Source organism: Hippoglossus stenolepis, chromosome 9, assembly GCF_022539355.2.
Source record: "Hippoglossus stenolepis isolate QCI-W04-F060 chromosome 9, HSTE1.2, whole genome shotgun sequence".
Lineage (NCBI taxonomy): Eukaryota > Metazoa > Chordata > Actinopteri > Pleuronectiformes > Pleuronectidae > Hippoglossus > Hippoglossus stenolepis.
The window spans coordinates 27,759,563-27,784,596 of record NC_061491.1 but is presented as its reverse complement, the minus strand read 5'-3'; the positions used below and the strand labels follow the sequence as shown (position 1 = coordinate 27,784,596).

The window sequence follows — 25,034 nt, the reverse complement described above, 5'->3', positions numbered from 1 at the left end:
CGCGGGAGGGAAATAATTAAAGATGAAGAGACTGAGGTGTTAACAAAGTCTGTAGATTTGCGTTCTCGCTGAAGCCCGACTCAACATTTAAAGAAGTATCTTATATCATATAACGTTCCTCCTCCTCTTCCTCCTCGTCTCTCCCCTCAGAGCTGATCACTGACAACCAGATCGAGATCGGGCAGCTGAAGGCCGAGCTGAAGGACAAAGTCATGTACACGTTGCTCCGGAGACATCGCCACCAGACCAAGAAGTCCAACCTGCGCTCGCTGGCTGACATCGGCAAGACGGTCTCCAGTGCAAGTAGGCTGTTTTCCAACCCGGAGAACGGTAATACTGATGCCAGTTTGGTGCAGTCTCTCTCTTTTTTTTAAAAATTAAGATAAAAACCCAGACCCTGAGGAGTCTGGTGAAGCTTGAGGGCAGCAGCTTGTGTGATGAAGGACACGCTGCTGCTGCCCTCCTCTGCACAGACCCAGTGATAATGTGCACCAACTAGTCATGAATACAGAACATGACTTTCCTCAGACACATTTCCATTAGAGACCTTATCAGGAATCTGGCCCTTTTCACACTTATTAAACTTTAAACTTTATAAAAACCCTTTATCTTAGTGCTGTTAGTTCTACTTCTTCTCTCACTAAACCTCATCCCACCAGTGAAACTCAAGTTTCTGTGTTTTGTTCGTTCAAAACCAAGATGTGTAGTCGCCCCTCTAACAACATGTTAATGCACTCGCTGTGTGTTACAGTATAAATCTACTAACTGGACTCGTTTAAAAACAAGGAGTCAGTGTTTATGACGCTGATGAGGAGAGAAGTCCAAGGCCGAAGGAAATCATAAAACCAACTCAGGCTTTTATACGACTGACGGAGAGAGTTCTGTCGTTTACAGCTTCAATGATGAACCTGATTATTATATTTATCTCATATGATCTCATCACATTCACTTTTAATTTGGTTGAAATTTCTAATAAATCCTTCTTGATGTAGAGCGACAGTACGATGGAGTATTAGGGCCAAATTAAAGAAAAGCTAATTCTGAGATTATAAGAATAAAGTCGTGATTTAATGAGAAAAGAATAATTCCTCATATTCTGCCTCTAAAATGAAAATCCAAACTACAACTTTATCCTCGTATTATTACGACTTTAGTCTTGTAAAAATAACGACTATTCTCGTCTCTTAATATTTCAACTTTATTCTTATAATATTGACATGATATATTATTTTAAAATCCTCCTTTAAGTGGCTCTAATACTCAGTCATAGAATATTACGGCTCTTTTTAATCTCACATGATGGTGATGTGCTTTACTGAAAGTAAAATAATTCAAACGGATGAAATTGGCTTAATTTGCCCTTTTAGTATAATTACAAATAATAATAATGTTCAAATATGTAAAGTAATAATATAAAACACCTACTGAAATTAATTCTGTTCTGAATCCTTTCTGAAATTTATATTTTAATCAATCAGCTTCTTGAGCACTGAGATATAAACATCTATAATAAAACACACACACTCACTGATGTTTATTGGACTTTAACGACACATGTGTGAGTGATTGTTATTAATCTGTTTTTGGCCGTGGGTCTTTGGAAAGTTATTTATCACCTGTCCTCAGATTTATGAATCTGGTTTATGACTTGATCAAACTCTTCGTGTTCCTGTGATTCTGCTTCGTCGCAGTTTGGAAACTCTCATAAAAGCCGGAGCCTCTGATCCCAGAGTTCAGATAAAGAGCTTCACTGATAATCCTTAATTGAACTGAGGATAAAGTGCGTCCACTGACTCAGTGTGGTTCTTCTGTCCCTGGACCCACGGCCTCGTTGTTTAATGACACCTCCTGTTTCTCTGCATTAATCGTGTTTGAACTCCTCTTGATTCTTTCTAACCTGCTTTGCTCTGGGGCCTCGGCCGTTAACCCTCCAGTCCTTTCTCCTCTTCTGCCTGTTTCTTCTGCTTCCCTGGACCGGGCCTGAAAACCCACTGCTGCTAATCAAAGCTCGTAGTCCTCTTGAGAACTCTCTCACCTGCCTGTCGGGTCGCATCTCCATGGAGGACTTGCACAGCCAGAGGAGTAACAGCATGGACTGGCTTAGTAAGTTCACTGGACCCAGACTGCGTTCACACTGCAGAACCAGAACCAGAACCAGAACCTGCTTCTGTGTCAGGATCAGAAACAACAAAGTCTTCACAGACAAATGAGACGTCTTTACAAAGTTTTAAATGTTTCCCTGTTTGAATGAGACTCGTCACGTTAGTGTTTGATGCTCTTCAGTCTTGGTGCGATCGTCATGACGACAACAATCACAGCTTCATGCTTTTAACAGTCTCCAAATCAACCCACGTTTAAATCCACTAGATTCAATTCACGTGCACCTAATTACTCTCATATGCACTTGAGAGCTCGTTTGAACGTGATTTAATTTGCTGGATCCACGAAAACAGGGACGTTTTAATCTGGATCCTCTGTTGCAGCACGAGAAGTGAATTAGCAGCTACAACGCTAACGTGTGAGCGTCAGGAAATCTCCCAAGACTGAAACATAGATCTGTCCTGATTGTAGAATCTTGACATCGTACTTTGCAGCACAGAGTGGACGGGAAATTAGTCCCAAGGTTAATTTACGCTTAACGTTAGACACGGCAACGGATGAAGACTTCTGTGCGTTGATATCGTCCATATTCATGAACGTCTTCTTAAAGCTTATGTATGTTGACGAAACAGATGAAATAGAGCAGTACCACCACAAATCCTGGAGGGGGCAGTGTAGCCAATAGTTCAAGCGAGACGACCGTAGGACACGAGGAAGAAATGTCAACAGAGAATTCCCTGTACGCGTGTTGCGATGTGTTCGATGACCTCACGGACAAACTGCCGCTCTCAGATACATTTGACTCTGTGCTGCCCTCTAGTGGACGTATTGCTTAACAACATAAACAAATCACTGAAGTGCATGTTCAGGAGTTTGGGGCCTGTTGTTTCTGATCCACATCCCAAATCCATTCAGATTTCTGCTGCAGTTTGAACGTAGTCTTGATCAAAGTATATTAAACTTCCCCTCTCCTGTCGTTTAGACTCCACCTGTAAAGTACAGTAGATTTTATACAGTAGTTCCATAGTCATAGTATTTCCAGTAGTGTCCCATGTTTCTTTTGGTCTTTACCTTAGAAGAAAACCCTTTCCTGACACCTTTTCTTATTTGAAGGATGAAATCAATCTTTTATTTCCTCAGTTTTATAATTTTTTTACTGGCTGCATCATACTGACAAGCATGTTATTACCCACAATGCTCTGGGGGCAGATGTACGAAAAGGCTACAGTGGCATCAGAATTTGCTTTCGCGGAAATGTTTGTCCTCCTCTGGACGCCGTCTCTCACGTCTGACGGCCGGCGCACTGAACCGACTTGACCGACATCACGTTAATCTGTCGTCACACGTCAGAAACTGGAGTTTGACAGACGAGCAAACGTCAGCAGAGCGTCTGTCCGTCTGCAGAGACGAGCGGAGCACTTAGTGAACGACTGATGTGGAAGACGGACGCTAAGATGATCAGATGGACGGAGACACACGATGAAAATGTGTTGGGAGAACAGAAACCGTCCAAACTGTAAACCCTGAAAGATGTTTGAATAATAACAAAATGAAATCGATTAATTTGGGCCTTTTTAAATCGTGAATCCAAGTAGAGAAGACGCCATCACAATAATCTGACAAATGGAATTTATCTATTAACACGTTCCGGTATTTTTACCTTTTAAAAATACTTTATCCTCATAAACATGTAAATAGAGAATAAGCTGCAACATGTTTGAAACGTGTTGTAGCTCTAAGAGTAGAAAGATCCAGTCTGAGCGTTGTCCTGGATACGGACGTGACTCCAGCTTCTTTGTGCTCCTCTCTACGGTTTGCATGAGTGTGTCACGGCTGTGCTGGTTCTTCCTTTTCCGCGCTGCATGGGGGGGGGGGAGCAAAGTGTCTGGGCCACTGTCTTTCCTCAGGTCTCTGCCGACCTCGTGCTCTCGTCCAGGTGAAGGCGACGCTCGTCTAACTGCTCAGATTCCCTGTGTTTCTACAGACAGTCCCACCACGACGCACCGGAACCTGACGTCCAGCAGCATGAACGACATCTCCGACAAACCGGAGAAAGAACAGGTGAGTCGGGGGGGTCGAGGACAAATCCATCAGTGTCCTTGTGATTTCAACTTTTTGATTTAGACGATGGATGGTGATGTCCCCGAGTTTCTGGAGGTGACGCTCTTTAATCTTTAATCATTTATGAACTGGGCTGAACAGCTGACTGACCAGTATGCACGTTTTGGGGCCAGTTCAGATATTAGTGACTAGTGAATAGAATAAAAGTTTTCATACGTCCAAAATTAAATTCAGATACTGATATCGACCAATTGTTTATCTCCAACTATTAAATTAATTAGGATCCAATAGTTTCAACTTCAGTTTTTCTGAAGGAACCAGGCGACTGTGGCTGCAGGTTCAGATCAGTGAGATCAGTGTGTAACAGTGTGTATTAGTGTGTATCAGTGTGTATTAGTGTGTATCAGTGTGTATTAGTGTGTAACAGTGTGTAACAGTGTGTAACAGTGTGTATCAGTTTGTATCAGTGTGTAACAGTGTGTATCAGTGTGAACTGCTCTCAACCTGCTGCAGCCAAGTCTGTAAAACTTTATTCCAGAGGTTATGTAATCTGTCCTGAAGCAGTTTATTTAGATAAAGTGAATAAACTCTATTGTGAGGAGGCTGCGACGCTCGGGTCAAGAATCTTAATGAATAACAGAGCGAGAAGAAATCAATGATTAAGTGACAGTGGGAACAAACCAGTATTCCCCCAGTTCAACCAGTTCCCAGTTCAGATCCTCCCTCACACTCAGAGCAGATATCAGACTGACTCCACTGTTTTTATCAATGAATTTCCATCATTTATGAGAAGTCGGCCTCTTCTCTCCCCTCTGATATTTCCATGACTCACATTTATCACATCTCGTCCGACTCAAAGTCGAGTGGGGGGGGAAGGATATGCCGCCGTCAGCTGTCAGTCGCTCTGAGTGTCGCCCGGGTCTCACTGAGCCTGCTGCAGGTCGGACACACGGGGCCGCTGCTCTTCTAGAGGCTCACGCTCTGGAACTCAGACTCTGGACTTGATCTTTATCCTGATCATGACGTCAGGAAGCAGAACAAATGAATTATTAGAACCAACAGCTGCTGAAGTCGGAGGAGAGGAGACGTTGGATTGCTCCACAGCAGAGGTCTGGTCATCGGGTCTCAGGGAGAAGAGAACTAGGTCAAACCCACTGAGTCGTCCCGAGGGACAGACGGCGTAGGAAAGACACGACTGGACAGGAAGCGTTTGTCCTCGGCGTTTCCACACCCACTCAGTCAGTTAACATCATTCGCAAGTTTCCTCTGAGGGCCGACGTGCACTGAACGTCCCCCTGATGGACCCTGGGGGGGGGGACCACTTGATCAAATGTCTCCCTGCAGAAGTGAATCCAAGAGAGGACACCTTCAGAATGTGTGATTCACAGTTTCCTCTGGAGCTCGTCCACACGCTTGCACCACTTTCTTTTCCCAAACCTCCGCACCAATTTGTTTAATACGAAGTTCTCCTGTTTGAGTAAAGTGGATATTAGTCTCTAAAGCTGCTTTCTTTTACAGTTCACTTCTCATCTTTGCTCTTTAACTGTATTTACTTGAGCTTATTGAATATGAAAAAAGGGAAATGATGATGTTCTAACACTGTTGACGTGTAGTGTAGAGGAAATAGTTTGCAGCTCGTTTTGCTTTTACCCGTCAGGCTTTGAGGCGTCTCTCTCTCTCTCTCTCTCTCTCTGTCTCTCTCTCTCTCTGTCTCTCTCTCTCTCTCTCTCTGTCTCTCTCTCTCTCTCTCTCTCTCTCTCTCTCTCTCTGTCTCTCTCTCTCTCTCTCTCTCTCTGTGTCTCTCTCTCTCTCCTCTCTCTCTCTCTCTCTCTCTCTCTCTCTCTCTCTCTCTCTCTCTCTCTCTCTCTCTCTCTCTCTCTCTCTCTCTCTCTCTCTCTCTCTCTCTCTCTCTCTGTCTCTCTCTCTCTCTCTCTCTCTGTCTCTCTCTCTCTCTCTCTCTCTCTGTCTCTCTCTCTCTCTCTCTCTCTCTCTCTCTCTGTCTCTCTCTCTCTCTCTCTCTCTCTCTCTCTCTCTCTCTCTCTCTCTCTCTCTCTCTCTCTCTCTCTCTCTCTCTCTCTCTCTCTCTCTCTCTCTCTCTCTCTCTCTCTCTCTCTCTCTCTCCCTGTGTGGCGCAGCGTTTTAAACACAGTCGTCAGTTAAATTGAGATGAAATGAATTTGGTCTTTTACAAAAAAGCAGCACCAGCATCTTTTCCCTCCAACATATCAGTCACCAGGAAGTGGGAGTTGACAGGAAGCTCCTCAGGCTCTGAGACGCCCGATGAACCAATCAGATATCTCATGTGAAACGTTTTGGACAAAGTAGTTTCTACTTCTCGTGTTGTTGTTGCTGCAACGACTCGTCAGACTGGATTAGATCTGATCATTAATAAGAATCAGTTCAAACCTTTGTCTGTTAGAATAACTGAGACGAGTGCAGTGTGTCGGATCAGCAGGGACACGGATCAGAGTTGTTCAGTTACTCTGGTTTAACCCGACGATCATTTACAGACCAGCCCTTTGCCAGGAGGGTTTAACGGCCTCTGATTGGATCTGGTTGGAAGTCGCCGGTGGTCACGTCTTTACAGGATTTGAGTTCTCAGAGGCTGACGCACATGATCCGGGTGGAAGGGAGGACATGGTGATGATGGGCACTCACCACTGGGCGTCGGTGGGATTTGGGATTTGATTCTTCTCCCCCACACAGATAAAAGATCCAGTATCTATTTTAAAAGTTCAGTTATCATTAAATCTTATTTTAGACTTTGACTAAATTGCAAAGTGACGAACCTGCTCTGAGACTGGATATTCTGGGCGTGTGAGTGGGCGTGTGAGTGGGTGTTTGATCTAATCCAATTAAAACCCTGGCACCGCTTCTAAAGTCACATTTAACACTCTCTGCTGCTGGTTTGCTGTTTTAAAACTTAGACAAACTTAGATTCTTTAGATCTGAAACAAAAGCAACAGAAACAACAGATTATAAAAGTTGTAAAGTTAGAGTTAAACTGAGAAGATCTTTCTTATCGTGTCGTCTCTCCTGGTTAAAGTTTTAACGAACGTCCCTCCTGAGATCTGAGAGTTCCATGTTTCACTGTTTCCATCAACAGACGCTCCTCAGGACTGTTTGTATGTGTGATGCTTCATTTCACCTGTTTAATACAAAGCCAGAAATCCAGTGAAACCAGTTACATCCAAAGTTTGAGCATCTCTCCTTAGATTATATTTGAACGTAAGATTAAATTATTTGGCATTTAGTCATAAATCTAGACTCTGATTTGTTCCCTTTGTTCCTTTTCCTTATCGTCACTGTGACTTTGAAAATAGAAACAAATTTTACACTGATAAGACGATGGTGACATTTTCATGTTGTCAAATACATTGAAATAAGATCCACATGAATTTACTGAAACCAGAAACTAAGGAGGGAAGTTTGCTTTTATTCAGATGTTTTATTTAAACCTTCAGAAACAACACAAAGTTAATGTTGTCGTCTTTTTGTTGTGAAGAATATTGTGTTTGAATTAAATCTATTGTTATGAGCATGTGTAAGAATAACTCACAGTGACAGAGTTTCATATCACTGGAAGAGACGTCAGCTCGTCCCGTCTCTGTCTCTCAGTGAATGTTTCCTGCTCTCGGCTGTTTTGAAGTTAATATATAACTCAGCAGTTTTCCTCTTAATCTTATCTACGTATTTACAACTCTTTGTCTTTGGAGTTTTCTTTATCTGCTGCTGTGGTCGTACTTTTAATCACGTGGAAGGAAAGGATTTGTTGGATTGAAAGTGTCAGAGAAAGTGTGGAGCCACATTAATTCAGTTGTTCAGCTCAAACGTGTGTGATCAGTTTTTACAATCGTCCGTACGTCCTGTTCTTCACGATATCTCAAGAACGTCCTTCAGGGAACTTCTTCAGATTTGGTTCAGAGATTCACTTTGACTCAAGGACGAACCGATTAGATCTTTAGTGATCAAATGTCAAAGGTCAAGTTCACTGTGACCTCACATTGGCACAAATGTTCCCTGAGACTCGCAGATGAACTGATCATATTTGTGTGGACTCCTGAGGGTTCATGTGTAGTTCAGAGGCTAAAGGTCTTGATCTCTGTGATACACGAGTGTATATTTTCATATTCACACTGAGCTCCTCCACCTGCACTGTCACTGCAAATGAGAAAAACCTCGGGCTGACAGAAGACAGACCGGTTGGACTCTGATCTTCTTCAGTGTTTAAACGTTGAACCTGTGAAGCTCAGCTTGTGTCCGACCTCCGTCTTCATCTCAGCGTCTTCGTGACAGGAAGAAATACAGACCTGGTGTTCCTGCTCTTCCATTGTTACGATGCGATGGAGCCTCCTGGTTTGGTATTTACGCCGAGTGGTTTAATTAACTGACTGGTGTGAACTTCACATTTAACGTCTCCTCCCGTGTTTCCCTCCTTTGTGCTTCTCAGCTGAGGAACAAGTTTATGAAGAAGTTGCCGAGAGACGCCGAGGCCTCCAACGTGCTGGTGGGGGAGGTGGACTTCCTGGACTCGCCGTTTGTGGCGTTTGTCCGTCTGCAGCAGGCGGTGATGCTGGGAGCCTTGACGGAGGTTCCTGTTCCCACGAGGTGAGATTCATGGATCTGCTAAATGAGACCTGACGTTTAACCTGAGCTTCCATGGAGACAGTGGGAGGAGTTTAGGCTCCCGTGCGTCTTCTGGGTTTTAGTTAGGCTTTAGACTTCAGACTTGTAGGTTCATATTACTATGAAAATATCATAAAATACAAAATATTGAGTAGTTATCACACAAAAAACTTAATATAACACGAAAAACATGAGAAAATTCAAGGACACCTTCAGGGAATCGTTTCACGTTTGGTACAGATGTTCACTCAGAGTCACAGATGAACTGATTAGAGGTGGTCAAAGGTCAAAGGTCACGGTGACCTCACTAAACATGTGTTTGACCCCTGGAACATTGAATATGTCCTGATAACAAAAGTCTGTTTTTGGGGAATTTCTTCAGATTTTGACCAGTTGTCTTTCCATCTTCTCACACCTCAATGATCCATGTAAAACAAGGTCAAACTTTAGCCACATTTGGTCGATAACAGCCCAAAAGCTAAAAGCAACATCTTGTCATTATTTTATAAACGTAGCTTCAGATCAACACAGACTTTGTTGTCGCTCCTGCAGCTTCACTTGTAACTCAGGGAACTCCTCCCACTGGTCTGATGAACGAGTGAATGTTGTATCAAACGATGTCCTTCAGGGAATCTCTCAGCTGTGGTGACGTGTGTAATAAATCACTATTAGAGACGGGCTCGTTGTAAATAAAACCCTTCAAGGTTTTATCATCGCTATAATAAAGATAACAGAAGCAGTTTGAAGCAGCCTCCCTGTGGTCAGAACACAATATATACATATCATTTATATTTTATATAAATGACTCAGCTGCTTTCTTTCTTCTTTCTGGTGATAGAGATGAAGCTGAATAGACTTGTTTACACTTTGTACAAACAAAACTTTTTCAATAATTCCTCTAAAGACATTAAAAAGCCTGGATATTAATCTGACGTATAATGAATGTTGTTTTCCCTTCACAGGTTTTTATTCATCTTGCTCGGACCCAAAGGCAAAGCCAATTCGTACCATGAGATCGGCAGAGCGATCGCCACACTGATGTCGGATGAGGTCGGTCTCACGTTAACGTTCATGATCTGCTCATGAAAACCAGAAGCTCCAGTCCAGGGCTTCAGCCTCGTGTGTCTTTGTGTTCAGGTGTTCCACGACATCGCGTACAAGGCCAAGGACCGAGAGGACCTGCTGGCCGGCATCGACGAGTTCCTGGACGAGGTGATCGTGCTTCCTCCTGGAGAGTGGGACCCGACCATCAGGATAGAGCCGCCAAAGTCCCTCCCCTCCTCGGACAAAAGGTCTGTACCCGTGACACTAAACATCATCTACACCGCTTTGACTTCAAGGGTCACGAGAGGGGAGGGGCAGATCCCAGCTGACAGTGAAACTCAGGGTTCAGTCTGGACGGATCAGGACCTTCTGACAATTTACAGTCTCCAATTAACTCCTAATGTCTCTTCATATTTTAGGAAAAACATGTACTCAGGAGGCGACTCTCAGATGAACGGAGACATGCCTCATGACGGAGGTCACGGAGGAGGGGGACACGCCGTAGGGGAGGAGCTAAAGAAAACTGGAAGGTATTGACTCTTTCTTTTCTTTCCTCTTGTTTCTTTTGTCTTATTTCCTATTGTTAATCAGATGTGAAGCACTTTGCACTTTAACGTGCTGCAAATATATGAATTTAGAAACTCAACGGTTAAATGAGACTAAATGAATATTGTTCAAAAAGCTGAACGATGGTTTCACATTCAGAGAAGATGTGTAAACAGGAAGTTGTTCCTCTGCTGATGATTCAGGGTGATTGACTCTGTGTAAACCAACAGGTTCTGTGGAGGTCTCCTACTGGACATCAAGAGAAAAGCGCCTTTCTTTGTCAGTGACTTCACCGACGCATTTCACATCCAGGCCCTGTCGGCCATTATGTTTATCTACCTGGGAACGGTGACCAACGCCATCACCTTCGGGGGTCTGCTGGGGGACGCCACGGAAAACATGCAGGTCAGACTAACCTCCATCCGTTTGTGGAGCGCCGACGATTCCTTCTCTGGATAACTCTGTGTCTGGTTTCCCGTGGTGTGTTCAGGGCGTGTTGGAGAGTTTCCTGGGGACGGCGATCGCCGGGGGCGTCTTCTGTCTGTTCGCCGGTCAGCCGCTCACCATCCTCAGCAGCACCGGGCCTGTTCTGGTGTTTGAACGGCTGCTCTTCAACTTCAGCAGGTTCATCCATCTATGACCAATCAACACTTTATCACTTAAAAATAACATATTATACAAAACATCAAGTCTAAACTTTATACTTTCACAATTTATATAATATTGAAGGTTTTAATAACTAAAACAGTTCATTAAATGAGGTAGAATTTTAATGTTGCAAGGAAATAGAGAGAACTTTGTCTCATTACAGTTTCTGGGTCCACACATCTTATCCTCAGTGATCTTTGTTTCCCTGATGCAGAGACAACAGCTTCGACTACCTGGAGTTCCGGCTGTGGATCGGCTTGTGGTCGGCGTTCTTCTGCCTGGTGCTCGTGGCGACCGACGCCAGCTTCCTGGTCCAGTACTTCACCCGGTTCACGGAGGAGGGCTTCTCCTGCCTCATCAGCTTCATCTTCATCTACGACGCCTTCAAGAAGATGCTCAAGCTCTCTCACCACTACCCCATCAACGCTGACTTCCAGGAGGAGCTCGTCACGCAGTACCACTGCCTCTGCATGGCCCCCGCTGTTTACGGTGAGTCGGACAGACCTCGAGTGACACTTTACAGAATGAACACTGCACCAGCACGTGTGTTTAAAAGGTTCTGACTGTTTGCTGGTGTTTTTGCAGTGAACATTTCAGACGTCACATCAGATGGTGATCCTTTAGACCCGAACCTGGACTGGAACAACACTGATCTGGTGAGTGACTCGACATTCACTGCTGCAAAACCTGGGATGAGGCTGAACTGTGTGTAACTGAAGAAATGAGTTTCCCTGTCGTAGCCCAGTTATCTGACTGGAATCCTACGAGTGTGGATACGAGTGTGTCCTGATGCTAAAGGACACACGTGATGATTTGTCACAGTTTCTTTCCTCTTGTGTTTTATATATTTTTTGTGGATGCAAAAGTTCCTCTAATGTTAAAAAGCTCAAGGGTAAAACGAGCTCATGTGACATTAACAAAACCAGGTAGAGTGAGAGCGCACTGGAAGTGGTTGACCAATCACAGCAGCTTTATCAGGAGGGGGGGTCTTAAAGAGACAGGAGCTAAAAGACAGAGGCTGAAAAGAGGACGTTAGAACGTTAGAGCAGGAAAACATTTGACATTGAATTACACGTATTAATTTATCGGCCTGAAGATGAGCAGCACGACACCGTGTTAGTCGTGTTCAGGCATCGAGACACAAGAGCTGATGGTTTCTGAGCAGCTGCATCCAGCCAATGGGAAGTGCAGCCCCCAGCTGGTTGACCAGTGGTGTAGCAGGACATTGGCTGGAGCTCAGTTAATCCAGCAACAAAACATTTCTATGATTCCAGCTGTGTTTGAACAACTTGTCTGGTTTTTATTCCCTGAGACACGTCCCTGTGCTGCAGCTCCGACACTGTGCAGCGTCCTGTAAATGTTTCTTCAGTTTCCTCAGACCGAAGGACTTTGGTCTCAATACGACTCGTCTTTTAAATGGGTCACAAATCTCACAGCGACCCCCAGTGGTGAGATCCAGGTTCTGTTCAGTCTGATGAGATAAACTGAGGTGAGGCAGTTTTCAATCAGCTGCTCTGAAGAGTTGTTGAATGTACAGAGCTTCACCTGAAAGCCTCGTGTCCCTCACAGCTCCTGTTGGACCCTCGTCATCATGAAGAAACGTTTCTTTGTGACCTTGACACTTTTGTTTCCTCCGTGCAGCCGCTGAACGCCACGTGGTCGTCCCTCACAAAGACGGAGTGCTTGAAGTACGGCGGGGAGCTGGTGGGGAAGTCGTGCGAGTCCGTCCCCGACATCGCCCTCGTGTCCTTCATCCTGTTCATTGGCACCTACACCTGCTCCATGTGTCTGAAGAAGTTCAAGACCAGCCCGTTCTTCCCCACCACCGTGAGTCCCACGCTGGGATCGTTTAACCCAGCAAGTCACCTGTGAAGAAAAGAAATGAGGTTTCCACCTCGTTCTTAAAATAGCAGATTAGAAAAGCTGAGGTCCGTCTGTTTGCTTCCACGCAGGTGAGGAAGCTCATCAGTGACTTCGCCATCATTCTGGCCATCCTCATCTTCTGTGGGGTCGATGCGCTCATCGGAGTCGAGACTCCCAAACTTATCGTGCCAACTGAATTCAAGGTGAGTCCCTGTGGTGCATTGTGTTGTGATGCAAGACTCAACTCCACTAAAGTCAAACTAGGATGTCCGTCAGCAGGGAGCATCGTGTTTATGGTTCTAAATGACTGAAGATGCATATAAATGGTTGATTCTCTACTAAATTCACTTCATCTCAGCTTCATGTTGATGGTAGTTCCAGGTTTGAAGCCTTGTTTGTGTCTCCACAGCAGCTGACATATCCCACGCCCTGTAAAAGCACATTTAAATCCACAAGGTCCAGATTTTTAAATTGCACACTCAGAAGCCATTTTGGAGAACGTCAGCAGAATCTCTGGAGTACATGTCTTTAGATATCAGTTCCTTAAATATGACCGATTCTCCCCGTTTAGAAATTAGATAAATGTCCCAAAGGTCTTATCTCAAAATCCATAAGAACGTGATAATTCCCTTGATCTGCTGCAAACGTCCCACCCTTCTTCTATATTTCGTGGAAATCCATTCAGTAGTTTTTGCTTCATCCTGCCGACAAACCAACCAACCAAGAGACAAACAGTCAGACAGACGGGGGATGAAATATAAAATCCTGCAGGTCGACACTTTGCATTTGAAAAACAATCATTTGCTCTGATGATTGACATGTTTCAAGCGTGTTTGAACATTAATTAATGTCATGTAAACCAGTGTACAGAAATATAAAGTTAATTATTACATTAACATCATATTTCTGAAATCAATTAAAGAAAATGCTGTGTCTGCTTGACCCACGTGCTGAAGGATGTGTTTCCCTCTGTCCCAGCCCACGAGTCCTCACCGGGGCTGGTTCGTTCCCCCGTTCGGAGGAAACCCCTGGTGGGTTTACCTGGCGTCGGCGCTCCCGGCCCTGCTGGTCACCATCCTGATCTTCATGGACCAACAGATCACTGCAGTGATCGTCAACAGGAAGGAGCACAAGCTGAACGTAAATAAGAAAACTGCTGTTTAATATTCACAGAGTGTGGGGGAGGCAGCAGGAGGGGGGGACCAGATGTTATTAGAGCAATCTGAGACAATTGCCGTGTCCAGCAGAACACGCATGTCCTCCTGTTTACACCGGCACACACGTGTCCAGTGTATGTGAGTGGTCACGTGTTTTCAGGTGTGTTAGTGTGGACGAGGATTCAAACTGATACGCAGTGTGGACAGATTTAGAAAAGGTGTTCTTATCGATGTAGTCTAAGAATCTGCAGCAGTTAAATTGAAGTTATAAATGAAGTTATAAAGTGTGAAGTTGAAGAGTGAGGCTGTTCTCTGGGTTTCTGAGGAGACGAGGCTCGTCACGTGTTTCTCAGTCTGTTCAGGACACGTCGACCTTCACACTGAAGTTAAACACAGTCTTCTCACCGGAGTGAGAGATGTTTCACGGGAGTGACTGAACTGAACATGTTCCCTGAAGTGTGCAGGCGCTGCTGAAGACGAGCAGTGATTGTTTAACTGCAGCGACGTGAACATTATGAATCATTTCAGAGGAACAACATGAACGACTCCTCGGCTACAGAAAGAATCAGGACGTTACAGTTAACGCTCATAGAAGCTGAATTAAAAGAACAGAATAGGAGCATGGACTATTTGATTATGTATATTTACAAGAGAAGATGCACATTGTTTAACATGTGGAGCCCCGACATTCAAATTCAACTTTCTTTGTTTGTGTCCTGCACCAGAAAGGGGCGGGCTATCACCTGGATCTGTTCCTGGTGGGCGTCCTGATGGTGGTCTGCTCCTTCATGGGTCTGCCGTGGTACGTGGCCGCCACCGTCATCTCCATCGCTCACATCGACAGCCTGAAGATGGAGACGGAGACGTCGGCTCCTGGAGAGCAGCCCAAGTTCCTGGGTGTGAGGTGAGACTCATATTCATACAGAGAATTATCATATTCAGAGATAAACAAGGTGAAGGATCTCCTGCTGAGTTTCTGGGGGGTAGAAAGTCCAGGACCCCTGAGTTCACACACACATACACAACATACACGATACACAACAGTGTGTTTGGGCTTCAGTGTCTTGCCCAAGGACACCTGGGCACACAGACACTGGGATCATACCGCCGACCTCGTGGTTAGTGGACAACCCGCTCTTCCTCCTGAGTCACAGCCACACAAATCCGTGGTGTTACATCTACATGGTCACTGTGATGCACGTGTTTGTTCAGGTCTCATGTTGCGTTCAGGGGGAAGTGGATGAGTTATCACTTCTCTCTCCGACTAAAGGGGAAATAACACATTCTACATATTTGAAATATTCTGTTTACACGTGTCGGGCTTGTGTTTTTCCTCCCGAGCCTCCCGAGGTGTCAGCTGTCAGCTGGACCAACAGACGTCCTGTAAAACCAAACAGGGAAAACTCACAGGGAACAAAATGGGAAACAACATCTTACCTCATCATCAAGTCTTCACAAGTTTGGTTCTCATGATATTTGTATTTGTCCTCCTCCATGTTCCGCAGAGAGCAGAGGGTCACCGGCGTGGTTGTCTTCATTCTGACGGGACTGTCTGTCTTCATGTCTCCGATCTTAAAGGTACGTCATCACAGGTTGTCTCCTGATCTTCATGTGATGTCACCTGAATCTTTTCAGCCTTAAATCTGACAACTACAACAAAACAGGATATTAGTTTAAATCAATTAATTAAGGTCAAGTAACCAGAGCCTCTCATTTAATTGATTAATTGGATTTGCAGGTAAATCTGGCTCGAATCACGTTGTGTTTTCTCTTGCAAACATCTAATAAAAGTGAGATCGAGAGACAGATGTGCATCATATCTGTTATTTAATAAGTTATAGCTTCATATTCTGGTGCTGCTCAGTGACAGATAAGAGTTTTGTGTTTTCTGTGTCATGAAGTTGACGTGTGTCTTCATGTTTCTGTCCCACAGTTCATCCCGATGCCCGTGTTGTACGGAGTCTTCCTCTACATGGGAGTGGCCTCTCTGAACGGCGTGCAGGTAAACAGCGTGACGGGGTTTTCTCTTCTCTCCACCTGGAGGAAAGTTGGTATCTGCAGATCAAACTCGAGCCGTTCTTTCAGACATGAACTCCGGAGAACGTCCGATGGTTGGATCTATCCATCCATCATCTATCCATCTCTCTATCTATCTCTTATCTCATCAAAGTGAAGCTCTGAATATCCAAGCCAGCGTGTAGCGTGTTCCTTTGAAGTCACGTGTATAGAATCATGTATAGAATCATGTTTACCTGTACCTGTGTAGTTCATGGATCGTCTCCAGCTGCTCCTGATGCCAGCGAAGCACCAGCCCGACCTGGTCTACCTGCGACACGTCCCCCTGAGGAAGGTCCACCTCTTCACCTTCATCCAGATCCTGTGCTTGGCTCTGCTCTGGATCCTCAAGTCCACCGTGGCCGCCATCATCTTCCCCGTCATGGTGAGAGACATCGTTGAATAAAGACTTAAATATGTTTTAGTTCGCTCTGAATTATACTTTGAGTTACTGTTGTGGTTGGTGAGCAGGAATTAAAAAAATAATTCAATCTGCTCCTCAGATCCTCGCCCTGGTCGCCGTCAGGAAAGCGATGGACTACATGTTCTCGCAGCACGACCTCAGCTTCCTGGACGACGTCATCCCGGAGAAGGACAAGAAGAAGAAGGAGGACGAGAAGAAGAAGAAGAAGAAGAGTGGCAGCATCGACAGCGACGCCGACGACGTAAGTGGAATAAGCGTTTTCACTCAAAGCCTCAAAACCACGGAAACAAGCAAATCCTTCGTGTTCCCTCAGTTTGTCTGAGTTTGTTTGAAGTGACTGAGTTTGTCATCATCACCAACGACCTGTGATCCCAGTTCACAGCAGCATGAAGCGTTTGAGCTGGAGAATAAAGTCCAGGTGAACACCTCGCTCTCTTTTCTCTGAAAGACTGAGAACAAGAGGAGAAAGAGTTTCTCTACGTTTCCTCTGGTTGTAAGAACGATGCTGTTTATGAACATGAACATCATTTCTGGTATTTTAGGAGTAGAGGACGATTATTGTCCTTTTGCTTCTGATCCCAAACCAGAGTGTTCTAGGATGGATTCTGATATTAATTAATGCAGAGTTGTTCACAATGTTAGAAAGTTACTCTGCTTTGATTGGTTGGAACCACTTCTTCTGTCATAAATAAGCTCCACCCACTTACGATCCTTGGCGTGTTGATGTCATGACGGCAGAGTGAGAACGTGTGGATGTGTGTGTGATGTGTGTGTGTGTGTGTGTGTGTGCGATGTGTGTGTATTTTTGTTCTGTTTCTTAATAAAATCTATCAGAAGCTTTAGTTTTAGTTTCTCCTCGAGTTCTGATCAGTCACGATAAAACAGTTAAAGCTTTGACAGTGTCAGAATCAAAGATTAAATTGAATTAAATAAATTAAAATGAAGCCATACTAGTGGTTTATGTATTTATATATTATGATTAACTCTCCCTCTGTTTGTTAGAAGCTCTGTTTTAAATCCAGAGTGGACACGTGAAAAGTCAGAGGCAGCAAAACGACTTCATTCATCTATAAATAAATCTGCTGATATTTAATATTCCTCACTTGACTTGAGCCTCAGCTCTCGTGTCCCTGTCAGGATCCTGTGAATCAGGATTCAGGTTTTAATCTCCTCGTGTTTCCAGTTACCATGGTGATTCACCTCCTTAACTAGTGAACCAGCTTCGTTCGGCTGAAAACTTAAACCTGAAGTTACCTGGTTCTGTAAATCTCACCTGGGAGCCAAGGCCCCTTGTGCTGAACAGTTAAAGTGACGAGGTTTGATTCTTACAGGTTATATGATGTTGTCTAATTTACTTTAAGGAACCAGCGAGTTATAAAATAAACCCAGAGTTTAGAGAAGCTCCGAGAATGAATGTTGATACAGCTTTAGTTGTAGTAATGTGTGTGTGTGTGTGTGTGCGTGTGTGTGTGTCTGTGTGTGTCTGTGTGCGTTGATGCCGACTCACTGGCGCCCTCCCAGGTCTCAGCATGTGTTTCCTCTCTCCAACAGTCCGACTATCCGTACAATGAGAAAGTTCCCAGCATTAAAATCCCCATGGACATGATGGAGCAGGAGCCCTTCTTAGGCGATAAGGCCTCTGACAGTGAGTAGAGCTGGAGGAGAAGCTCCTCGTCCTCCTCTTCGTCCTGCTCTTCCTCCTCGCTCAGACTCGCTGAAGACTCTGTTGCATGTTCACTTCTCACTCGCTGCTCAGCTTTAACTGCACGTTTTCCTCCTTTTTCGTTTTCCAGAACTTAAACAATATATTAACATTCGTTTCTTCCTCTTTTCTTTTCTTTGCTTCATGTTCTTCTATTTAATCAATTCTCTCTTCAGCTCGATGTCAAGCAGCATGTTGAACTGATGATTAACTCACTTACATCTAACATCTGTTCTACTTGATTTATCTTCTACTCCGTCTCTATTTGCTTGGTCTTTTTCTTCTTTATGAAGTGTTGTGTCTCATAAATGAACTTAATGTGTCGTTATGTAGGTTGAGTAACTGTTAACGTTTGAAATTGCAATTTACTTTTATTTACTTTATTACTTCACAAGTGAAAATGTTCAATGCTAAAAATCGAACGCTACAATATGAACTTCATGGCAAAAAAAAGTATTTTTGCTTAAATATGTCTTAATAGTGTATATTTATTATGAGACACTGTTTTATCTGTACAGTAAATTACAGTTATCTTATCTGGATGCTTCTGACAAACATCTAAATTAAAAAGGTTTTTGGTGGAATGTTCTTTTTGACAGGAAAACAACGGCCTGTTTCCACTGTTAACGTCTCCAGATGTTTGCAGCAGCTCATTTCACCGACTGGTTCGTCCTCTGGTGAAATCAGCTGCTGAGTCAAAGAGTCGCTGGTGTGAGCGGAACAAACGTATAAACAACTTTAGAGAAGTCGTCTAATCTCTCGCTCTCTTTCTCTCTTTCTCCCTCAGGAGAGAAGTCTCCATCATTCCTTGACCGCCACACATCGTGCTGAGCAGCTTCGCTTTTACCAGGCCAACTGCCTGTCCAGGTGAGAGAGAGAGAGAGAGAGAGAGAGAGAGAGAGAGAGAGAGAGAGAGAGAGAGAGAGAGAGAGAGAGAGAGAGAGAGAGAGAGAGAGAGAGAGAGAGAGAGAGAGAGAGAGAGAGAGCTGAGAGAGAGAGAGAAGCTGAGAGCCACAAATAAAACTGCCACTGATTTCATTTTACATGTATTGATGATCGAGGCATCAAAGGTCGCAGAAGGTCGCGAGTGGAGCTTACGAGCTAACGCAGAACGTAGGACTGAACTTTAAAGGTCACGGAGGCTAATTAGCTTAACGGCCGTTTACTTTAGTGCAGAGTTGTTTTTATTTCAGCTCAGACGTCTCCTCCCTGACGTTCGGAGGCTTTCTCTGCGTTTGTTGCTCAAACAGAACAATTAGAGTTTAACTTGATAAATGACACAGTTCTGAATCTGGGGCAGTGGACTTTTATGTTCTTATTTTATTTAATAGTATTTGATTTGTATTGTAGCATTTTCACAGAATAAAGCATGAATAACTCACAGAAACAGCAGAATTAAGAATTTAGCAAAGATCCAGAACTCAAACTAACAGGAGCTAAAATAAAGTGAATATTCAATAAACTCCGAATTAATGCTGGTTTTTAAATAAATAATATACAGTCATCTCTAAAATAATTCTGTTTGCCTCAAACTTCAGACACAAAAGCTCGTAGACTGGAGCTCTTCTGAATTTTAGTCTTCATCAGTTAATCCCGACATCTTTAACTCATCTTCCATCGCTGAAGAGTTCAGATTTATTTATTTATTTCAGACTGAAAATGAAGAAGAGATGTGTTGTGTAGTGAAATGGTTGTGTGACGTCAGTGTTGTGTGTTGTGTGTTGTGTGTTGTGTGTTGTGCGTTGCGTGATGAGCGCTCCACTCAAATGAGCTTTAGTGGAAACAATCAGTCTTAAAGAGGCAGAACCAGCCCTGGGTTTATTTGGGCGAATATTTCAAGCGACGATTATGATGCTGAAGAAGAGATTATCGTTTCTGCATCGCGCCCACGACCTCTGACGATGACCAGCATGCGGGGGTCGTATCCACGGGTCACGTTCGGCTCCTGTGTCGTCCCATCTGCTGCAGCGTCGTCGTTACACTGCCGACAAAGAGGATTAGTGTTTCTGACAATGTGCGAAAAGCAGCTGTGATCACAGGACATCTGTGATGTGGACAACTTACAAGATGTTCTATTCCTTTCCTGCTTCTTGTTTAAGACGGGTCCTCAGCTGCACAGTGGTGAGCGGGTGTTAACACACTTCTCTCTCAGGGTCTCAACACACACTCGTGAAAAGTGTTGTCCTGATATTTGATTGAACTTGATCTTCGTGCTTCTGGACAAACAGACTTTTTTATCACATGAAATGCAGATTGAAAACAGAAAGTGGCTTTAAACTCGGATGTGAGCTGTTGTCAGTGGTTCGCACACGTGTCCGTCACTGGAGTCGTCCCCCCCCCCCCTTAAAAAATATAATCCTGTCCCACTAAGACTGGAGGCAAATTGCTTTCAACTCAAATAACCTCAGGAACCATCGAACTGTGACGACTGATCGTTTTCCTCTGAACAAACTAAACCAGAAGTCAGAGTGTGAAGAATCCAGCTTCAATTAATCACTCAGTCAATTAGCAAAAGATTTAATGGCACCAATGTTGTTTCTCCTTAAAAAACTCCTAAAGGGAATTTTCTTCAACTTTGGATCCGTTGTCACCTGAAGTCAAAGAGGAAGTGATTTCAGTTTTCAAAGGTCAAAGGTCACAGTGACCTCATGAATCTGAGGTGAAACCTGCATCAAAACGTGTTCTCCTCTGAAACCAGGTCCTTGACTAGTGTTGATCTGGTTTGTAGTTTTATCGTAATCCTGCTAATTCACAGACAAACGCAGAGGAAAACAAAACCAAATCATTCAGGTCATCAAACCGCTTCCTTCTATATTTCTAAATATTAAACATGTGCAGGCTTAACTGATGCTGTTTGCTGCTCACACACTAAAACATACAAGTTGGAAAGTAAGAAGTGAATTTAAAGTTGTCTCTTGTTTTTCACCTGCAGAACAGAGTTGAGAGTATTGTTTATATTTAATAAACAGCATTGTCTTTTAACCCCTCGTGGACTGAACCAACTTTCCCTCTGGTAACAGTAGTTCGAACAGAGTACTGTGTCACTGAAGTCTTACTTGTGTTTGTGCTGCAGCCCCGAGATGAGTCCTCTGAAGTCGGTGCCTCAGATTAGAATCGACATGGACCCGGACGATGATAATTCTTTCTACTGGAGGAGCAGAGGATCTGAAACGTCTCTGTAGAGACCGACCCACTCGCCCGGCGCCGGACGCATCCTGCAGCTCCGCTCTGTCTCTAACCGACTGATTCTCTTCCACTCACACACTCCTCCGTCGTTTCCTCAAACAGGAAACACGCAGTTTAACGCAGGTAACAGATAAAATAATATATTTTCCTCACGGCTCCACATTCTGATGTAACTCTTTACTTCTCTTCTATGCAATCCCCCCCCCCCCACACTTACGGCTGATCCACAGTAAAACGCTGCAGCTCTGAACATGCATGGAGCGCCCTCCCCCCTCTCCCTGCTCTTTTTATATACAAGTATATATAAATATCATCCGTCTGAACTTTTATATTCATCGAATTACTCTTAATACCATTTTCCTGTAGCAGGAAAAGTATGTTTTTATAGCTCTACCTCTTGTTTTAGATTCTTCTGATGAACCAACGTGTGTTGAGGCGTTTGGACTTTTCCTCAGACGCTCGGAGAGATTCTCTGTTTCACAGCTTGTGGAAGGAAAACGTGTGCGAGTAGAAACTTTACGTTAATTAGCGAATTAACAACGTGCGGACGAGGAATATTTTTATCATCGCTTTTTGATGCTTTACTTTCTCTAATTTTTCTTTCACGTGTTCTCCTCAAAAGCTTTTGTTACTCGTTTAAATGAAATCGAACTCGGATCTGTTTTTTAATGATTACACCGCGTGTGTGTGTCCGTAACCTTTTCTAATTCCTTTGTTTTTCTTTCGCTGGTAGAAAACAGTTCAGCTCACGCTCCGGTTTCCCTCAGCCAAACTTAAACTCTAGGTGCAGATCATGTGCTTGCTTGTGCTTTACCTAAGTGGCTTATAAGAGATCGATCCAGACTGGAACTGATGTGATTTGATGAGAGGTTAAAAGACGGGAGTCCGGTCCACGTGCGCTCCGTGTGGGGGAGGGGGCATTTTCTTTTTGTCTCAGCTGCTGTTGGAAATATCTGATGTGAAAATGGGAAAAAAAAAACTTGCTTCTTCTTGTTTTGTATATTTAAAATGGACAAATTTGAATTTTATTGAGTTTATCTTTACAAAGCACTGGTGTGTACGTTGGGGGGGGGGAAGTTGGCTCCAGATGTTTCTACTGCAGGAGGAACAGTTTTCATTTTTTAATCTTTACACAGATCATCAGTTTGTGTGTGTGCACGTCTCGGCCGATGTAATTATATGAATTTATAGATGATAAAAACTTAATCTGAGGTTGTTTAGTACCAGTGCCTGTGTTTGTTTGTCCACTAGAGGGCACTGACGGCTCATTTTTAAACTGTAAAATGTCCTGAAAAGTTAAAGTTAAAGTTTAATCACAATTTAAGAAACAAACAAGATGAATAACAACAGGATCTGTATCAAGACGATTTGGACGATCGATGATGAATCAAGCTAAAAGTTCAGCCGCAGCTAAAACGAGACTTAATCTGTCTTCACGTTGAATAAAGTCTCTCAGTCCTGAATCCACTTCTTTAGATTTAATCCAAACTTTTATCACACGATCAGGTTCATATAGATCCAGATAATCCAGATAATCCAGATTCAAGTCTCGATCACGAGTCGTAATCCAGTGAAGAGTAAATAAACCCGTGTCTGGATGATATCAACCGGGTTTTAGGGAAAACGTGCTTTGTTCACAATGTCAGAGAAATACTACACTACCCACAATCCTCAGGTGTAAGAGTGACAGCTGTGATTGATGAGGGTGCCGTTACCATGGAGATGCATCGTCCAGTGTGACACTACGTTTACCACAGAGAGGAGAAGAGGCCGGAGGTCACAATGGTTTATGGGATGTGTAGTTTCCTTGGCTCTTGTACTTTGGCCTTTTTCGCCCAATATTATTTTCGCTCTGAATCAGAAGTCCTATAATCACGATTGATCTCGTAGCTGCTTCGTCAGTGAAACATTTACAGTTTAAAAGTGGACGCTCGGTGTTTGGCTCTAACCTGCAGGACAAAAAGCCAAAATGGCCACATCCGTTTTTCAAAGGGCTCACTGAAGCACTTTGGGACTTTTTGTGTCTCGGATCAGATTCCAAACTGTCGTCAGCACCAGCAACAGAAGATCAGATCTAAACTGAAGGAGCCTCCTCTTCCTCTGTGAATCCTCCAAACACCTGTCGACTCAAACCAAAACACGACGCGCTCGTTTCCACCATCTGTGAACTCTGTGTTTCATCTGCTTCTGTGTCTGATGTCAGTTTTTTTTTAGTCGTCAACAAGCGCGAGTACGAGCGAAGACTTGACGTCCGGGACCTTAACGTGTTGTTAGCGTGTTGTGATCCCGTGTGAGCGTCAGACAAGAATCAGAAACCTGTTCGTCATGTTCATTGTAGAGACGGATACTGATGCTTCCTCTTTTGCTCTGGATTAGTATGTTCGACACTTAGAGCCGGTGAAATGGTTTATTTTAGAATTTATATTTTTCAAATGAAATGTATATTGAAAATAAACAGAAATAAACAGACAGTGAAGGTGTGTTGCTGCTTTTCTGTCTCTCCGGGAACATGTCAGTGCATTTCACTATAGTTATTAACTATAATCAGATCTCATGTGTTTGTCTACAGAAATAAAAGTGGTGCATTAACAGATAAAGTGTCACTTTATGAAGACAAAAGTTTATTTTAAATACTTTAATTATAAATATTGTCACTAACACATAATGAAGAAACAAATACAATTTGGTATTTTTTCTTTTATCACCACACATCATTCTGCACATAAATGTTATTATCTGTATATGATATAATATTATATATTATATTATTATGAGACAACTATATCAACACGACTGTTATCATAGAGTTTTTGATTCAGTAGCACCCTCTAGTGTCGCACCAGCCACATTACACCTGCCCTCCAACAGTGGAGCTTCACTTAAGAACAACTTCAGTTCTAAGTTTTTACCTTCAAATATAAATCATAAATAGTAATAATTATAATTAAAGGTAAATGAAGGAAACTAATGTGAAGGATTCCAATAAAACTATCTATAAAATACAGGAGCTGTAACATGAAGCTGATATTTATAATCCATAGTTATGCTTTGTTTTTCAGACTTCCTGTAATTTTTGTGTTTATCCTGTGAATAATTTAGAATAAACTCTTTTTAATAGAGGGAGTGACGACTAACAGGAAGTGTCCAGAGTTTTCATTTCATTTTAAAGACTCCAAAGTCAAAACTACAGGTTTCAGTACATTTCAAAAGCAACTTCTGCACTTAAGAGACATGACCATAGAAAATCAGGATTACTGGGTGATGTGCTGTGGAAGTCAAAGGGGAGGTATATATATATACATGTATATATATATATATATATATACAGGTATAAATATAATCCTCCACTGATGAATGAACGAAGCAGAGAGAGAACAGAGGAGGAGACACTGCAGCTTCTGCTCCATCAGGATAGAACCGGTGAAGGTTTGAACCTTGTCACCGAGCTGCTGCGTCTCTGGAGGAAACTGCCGCTGCAGCTCGTGTTCACCGGCTGACGTCAGGCTGCTGTGAGAACCCAACGCCGACAGGCACACAACAACAAGGTTGTGTAGTTGCTGGGATGCTGTTGTGTGTGTGTGTGTGTGTGTCTGTTCGCTGCTTTGTCAACGGTGTTTATCAT

General features: G+C 43.4%; 1 protein-coding gene across 7 annotated transcripts in view; it reads left to right on the top strand.

The window, feature by feature from the left end:
* Positions 1–23,883, top strand: part of slc4a4a (solute carrier family 4 member 4a) — a 44,372-nt gene extending 20,489 nt beyond the window's left edge. For 2 of the 7 annotated variants that reach the window (XM_047341106.1, XM_047341104.1), the window contains 21 exons: positions 151–330; positions 4,085–4,161; positions 8,612–8,769; positions 9,750–9,837; positions 9,925–10,079; positions 10,251–10,361; positions 10,608–10,782; positions 10,868–11,001; positions 11,240–11,514; positions 11,611–11,681; positions 12,667–12,852; positions 12,978–13,091; positions 13,867–14,028; positions 14,771–14,949; positions 15,551–15,623; positions 15,979–16,047; positions 16,312–16,485; positions 16,604–16,765; positions 18,076–18,169; positions 19,014–19,093; positions 21,300–23,883. In XM_047341106.1, the coding sequence (XP_047197062.1) occupies positions 151–330; positions 4,085–4,161; positions 8,612–8,769; positions 9,750–9,837; positions 9,925–10,079; positions 10,251–10,361; positions 10,608–10,782; positions 10,868–11,001; positions 11,240–11,514; positions 11,611–11,681; positions 12,667–12,852; positions 12,978–13,091; positions 13,867–14,028; positions 14,771–14,949; positions 15,551–15,623; positions 15,979–16,047; positions 16,312–16,485; positions 16,604–16,765; positions 18,076–18,169; positions 19,014–19,057 (2,681 nt within the window). In that variant the 3' untranslated portion in view covers positions 19,058–19,093; positions 21,300–23,883. Of the gene's footprint in view, positions 1–150; positions 331–2,007; positions 2,104–4,084; positions 4,162–8,611; positions 8,770–9,749; positions 9,838–9,924; positions 10,080–10,250; positions 10,362–10,607; positions 10,783–10,867; positions 11,002–11,239; positions 11,515–11,610; positions 11,682–12,666; positions 12,853–12,977; positions 13,092–13,866; positions 14,029–14,770; positions 14,950–15,550; positions 15,624–15,978; positions 16,048–16,311; positions 16,486–16,603; positions 16,766–18,075; positions 18,170–19,013; positions 19,094–21,299 lie in introns of all 7 variants that reach the window. The other 5 variants (XM_047341102.1, XM_047341100.1, XM_047341101.1 and 2 more) reach the window with 4 other exon arrangements.
* Positions 23,884–25,034: the final 1,151 nt, after the last annotated feature.